Genomic DNA, 4837 nt, shown 5'->3' on the forward strand with positions numbered 1-4837 from the left:
TATGTTCTAGGAAAACAATTTGCTATGGCTCTGAAATTAAATTGCCATGGGATCTGAATTTCAGCAAAAAGGAACATTTTCACAACTTGCCATGTCCTGCACGACACATGTTCACAAAAATTGCCATGTGACTATTATATATTTTTTTCTATTTTTTGCCATGGTGTAAGAAATAAAATAATTCAAAATTTTGGCATGTTGTAACCCCTCCCCCTCTCCTCTTAAAATTGCCATGTGATCAGTCCAAACATATTCACAACTTGTCATGCAAAGTGGGACCAAATTTATACTCCCTCTGATCTATATTATTTGTCTTAAATTTGTCTAGATACGGATGTATATGAATTAGAAGGAGTATTAAAGAATATCAACATCTACAATACTGAAGTTATACAATATGAAAATTAATTTCATACGCATCTAATGATATTGATTTCATTTAGTAAATGTTTTTTTCTAAAATTGGTCAAACTTTATAAGAATTGACTTCAGATACATTTTATAGGCAAAGTAAATAAAGACGAAGGGAGTACGCGACACAGATCTTTGGAACATGGAGACCAATGCACCCGAATCTAGAAAAAATAAAAAGTGTCAAGAATTTTTGAAACTTTTCTGTAACAAATACGGTCTAGCATAACCGTGGTATTCTAGGCGAAGAAATTCCCGTGGTATTCTGGGCGAAGAAATATGGTCTAGCATAAAATTTTCGGAAAGGTTTCGAGGAGGAATGACTCCCGTGGTATTCTGGGCGAAGAAAGAACAAAACTGACACTGTATTAAAATTACTATTCACGTTTTTTATAATCTCAAATTTGTTTTCTTGGCCCTGGAGTCGGTCGATGATATTCCTTCGCGAAACTTTTCACACCGGTGTAATGTTTAATCATGTTTGATTTCAAAAAGTTTCAGAATCTTTTTCCTTTTTAAAATTCTCTAAATTATTTTTTCAATTTGGGTGCAGTGTTTTCCGAGGGTGTACCTGTTTATTTTACGGTCCATTTTTTAGACATGAAAGAAGCTTCCTCGGGGAAACCCTTCCGCGGCATGGTCGTTGGTCAAATCTGGAATTAGGCGAGCACACGCAAGTACGCAACCGCCGTCCACCGGCCCGACCCGGGCATGATACTCGTGCCGCCGCCCGTACCGATCATCCGACGGCACAGCCTCGACGAGTCTTCGCCAGCTCCGACGTTTTCTTTTCTTTTCTGGTCGCGCCAGATCGCAGGCACCAACCACAGCCAGCCACGCATCCCCCCACCCCACGCGCGCCCGCCCACCCCGCTGTCCTCCCTCCCCATACCGGCCGCTCCACCTCTCCCCAAATCCGATTGACCCCGCAACCTAGGAGCTCCGCTCCCCCACGCCTCTCGCCCCACCTCCGATCCCTCCACGGCCTCCTCCGGCGACGCCGCCAACCGCACCACCGTCCCCGAATCTAGGGTTCCCCGCCGCCGGATCACGCCTGGAGGCCTCCAACGATGCTGCCGTGCGCGCGGTCGGTGCTGCGGAGGAGGGGGCTGGCCCTCCTGCGCGGGTTCGCCGAGGGCGAGTGCGGCAGGGGGGAGGCGCTCGCCAATGCCAGGTGCGCGACCACGCTGGCCGGGCTAGGCGGCAGCCGCGGCAGGGTCGGCCGCTGGGCCGATCCGCCGGCGCGCGGCGAGCCGCGCCGGTTGGGCGCGGGCTGGCCCGCGGGCGCGCAGACGAGGAGCTTCCTCGGGTGCGGCGACGGGGAGGAGGGGAGTGTCCTCTCCAAGGTCTACGAGGAGAGGCGCGTGATGGGGTAATTAATATATCAACGATGGCCCGCTTGCTCTTGGGGTGCTCTTCAGGTGACTGCCTTCTGAAATGATTGATTCCGGTGGCTGTGTCGTCCTAGGTACTCGCCGGAGCAGATGTATGCCGTCGTCGCGGCTGTGGACCTCTACGAGGATTTTGTGCCCTGGTGCCAGCGGTCCAGGGTTATTAGACGGTATGACAACGGCTCGTTTGATGCCGAGCTCGAAATTGGATTCAAGTTCTTTGTTGAAAGCTATGTCTCTCATGTGGAGATGGAGAAGCCCAAGTATATCAAGGTGAGATTTGTGTATGTCGTCGCTCTGATAGGATAATGTAGTAGTATGAAGGCAGACAATTCAATTGTTATCACCTAATCAGATATCATTGATTCTCAAAGGATTGTAGAATAAGAAAAAAATACTAACGGGGATAAAAGTTGTTCTAATGTGAGCTGTATTGCAAGTTCAATCATATTCATGACATATGTGGTAGCTATCTATTCGTTTTGTAATTGCAAAACCACCATTATGATTTAGATCATTCATCACGGTGAGCTGCAATACTTTTCCAAGGGAGTATTGCTGTCACTCGTAAGAAATTGGTTCATCACTTCCTTGGATCCGCTGAATATAACACTTCTAATCTAGTCTTTTACCGGCAGTATTATTTTTCCCAGGAGCTAATCCTAAGGTTATTTGTTCATATTCATTTTATTATTTATAAATTCTTCAACCTCTTGTATTAAGGTTGTATGTTTATATTCATTTTGTTAATACGCCCACTCGCCCAGACTCTTGTGTGGCCAGACATGATATCATTGTAGCTGAACTATAAGTAGCAAACACTTATTATGTTGCAGATAGTGTTGGTAGATTCTTCAACAGTTTCCCCAACAAGACAAAATCGTTGCATACCCTCAAATACGGTATCTAACTAGCTTTACTGCTTGTATCCCAGGCAGAGAAAGAAAATGAACTAATACTAACTGTTGTTTGCCGGTTTTGGCTGGGATGGAATTAACCCGCTTGTGAATAAACTTAAGCATTTCTGAGTTATTACCAAATTCACACTTGAACTAGCCAATATGAACAGATATTGTTGTCAACTCATATCTTAGATATTCTATTCACCTGGACATTATATATTGTGTGAAACTGTCATTGCAGTGTTATAAACCTGAGATCACATCATCCATTTAAAATCAACCTAGGCGAACATAACACGGTATGCACCAAATTTTTATCATGAGTTTTTTTTAACTTGAACTTTTGATGGCTTGTGTAAATATGGGATGATTTATTTGATAAACACGACTGTAGAAGTACTTTGCCTAAAATCTTGGAGGTGCAATTGATTTTTTTAACTGAGGTGCAATTGAATTTTTTTAACTGAGGTGCAATTGAATTTTTTTAACTGAGGTGCAATTGATTTTGAGGTCATGACATTTGATCTGCTCTTGGATAACAGACTTCCTTGAGATGTACTTTAGTACTACACAAACTGGCCGAATCTCAGCTCACTTGCACGGATAGATATTACAATACATACATATGCTGTATCACTGATCATGTCATACAGTTGTATCTCATATATGGTTGTAACAGTTCTAGTACGTGTTTTTTATCTGATTAAGCAGCGTTGTTATTATCTACACCCACCCTAATAAGTGTAGATCTGTCTCTTCGCTTTCTAATTAATGTGTGAACTTCTAGCCTTCCAGAGCAAGCTTGGTAGCTTCTTTCACTTTGTTCTAATAAATAGGATGGTCAATCTTGGATGAAAGTCTATTTATCAACTTGGATAGTCTAGGTTGCAGTCAATCTAGTGTCCCTCTTTAACTTTCAGTATTTATCACAGCGATAGGCAGTTCTCTTTGGTACACTAGTACTTTGTTTGTCATACTTTTACCATCTTTTCTCCTGAATTGAGTAGTTGCATTGTTTTTGCTTCTGACTCTATTGCTCTGTTGCAGACGACAGCGTCTCAAAGTGGACTTTTCGATCATTTGATAAACGTTTGGGAATTCAAGCCTGGTCCTGTTCCTGGAACATGTGACCTTTACTTCTTAGTGGATTTTAAGTTTCAGTCACCACTATATCGGCAGGTAAAACTTGTTTGTTATGAGTATATACACACATTAAGTGGCTTCATTTTGTTATTTTCCATCGTCCTTATCAAGCTTTTTACCACAGGTTGCTTCCATGTTCTTCAAGGAAGTTGTTTCCAAGCTGGTAGGCTCATTTAGCGATCGATGTTTTAGAATTTATGGACCTGCCGTTCCTGTGCTGGAAAAGTCTTACGGGCATGGAAGATAAACACAAATAATCCAATTTTGAAGAATCTCTTCATGGTAACTTGTCTCGGTAAACTACAATAGAGGATGACCATGCATATAGTCCATTTGTGATGTCACGGTTCCGTTAGGCAAGTGGGTCTCGAGGGAAATTGGCCAGAATTTTCACTCTTTGGCTATTTCTGCAGAGAGATTTTTTATGTACAACTAGTTTACTATCCATGTGTAACAGCAAAATGGCCACACACACATACGATTATTTGCCTGGTCAATCGGAAAGTGTAATTCGCCCTGAACTATGGGCACAAAGCGTATAAGCATGATGTATGCTTCTGATATTATGTGAACTGCAGCCTTGTGACTTCCTCGCTTGTCTTTTGAGCCATCTTCTGTTCATTTTTTACATCATGTTTCTTTCCAGCTTAGGTCTCTTTTGATCCACAGGGTTTGGGAAGTGTAGGAATAGGAGACGTACATGAATAGGATGTACTGTCCACTGAAATCATACGCCGGGTAGCAAAACAGAGAATTTTTCCATGAAGTCCAACCTCATGCTTGTTTTCCTGTGAAAATGAGCTAAGAAGTTCCTATAGGATTGATTCTTGAGGAATGCAATCCTGCGAATCAAATAACATGTAGGCCTCTGATTTACAGGATTTGCATAGGAATTTTACAGGATCGATACTCTTTGGATTTTTCCTTTACATGTTGTTTGATTCGCAAGATTGCATTCCTCAGGAACCAATCCTATAGGAACTTCTTAGT

The 4837-nt window shown here is 42.6% G+C and overlaps 1 protein-coding gene across 1 annotated transcript; it reads left to right on the forward strand.

The window, feature by feature from the left end:
• The first annotated feature begins 1098 nt into the window (after window positions 1-1098).
• Window positions 1099-4443, forward strand: LOC123062203 (coenzyme Q-binding protein COQ10 homolog, mitochondrial). Its single transcript, XM_044485603.1, has 4 exons — window positions 1099-1783; window positions 1880-2075; window positions 3752-3883; window positions 3972-4443. The coding sequence occupies exons 1-4, from the start codon at window positions 1482-1484 to the stop codon at window positions 4092-4094; spliced, it is 753 nt and encodes a 250-aa protein (XP_044341538.1). The 5' UTR covers window positions 1099-1481; the 3' UTR covers window positions 4095-4443.
• The last annotated feature ends 394 nt before the right edge of the window (window positions 4444-4837 follow it).

The sequence above is a fragment of the Triticum aestivum genome, chromosome 3A (assembly GCF_018294505.1).
Source record: "Triticum aestivum cultivar Chinese Spring chromosome 3A, IWGSC CS RefSeq v2.1, whole genome shotgun sequence".
Classification (NCBI taxonomy): domain Eukaryota; kingdom Viridiplantae; phylum Streptophyta; class Magnoliopsida; order Poales; family Poaceae; genus Triticum; species Triticum aestivum.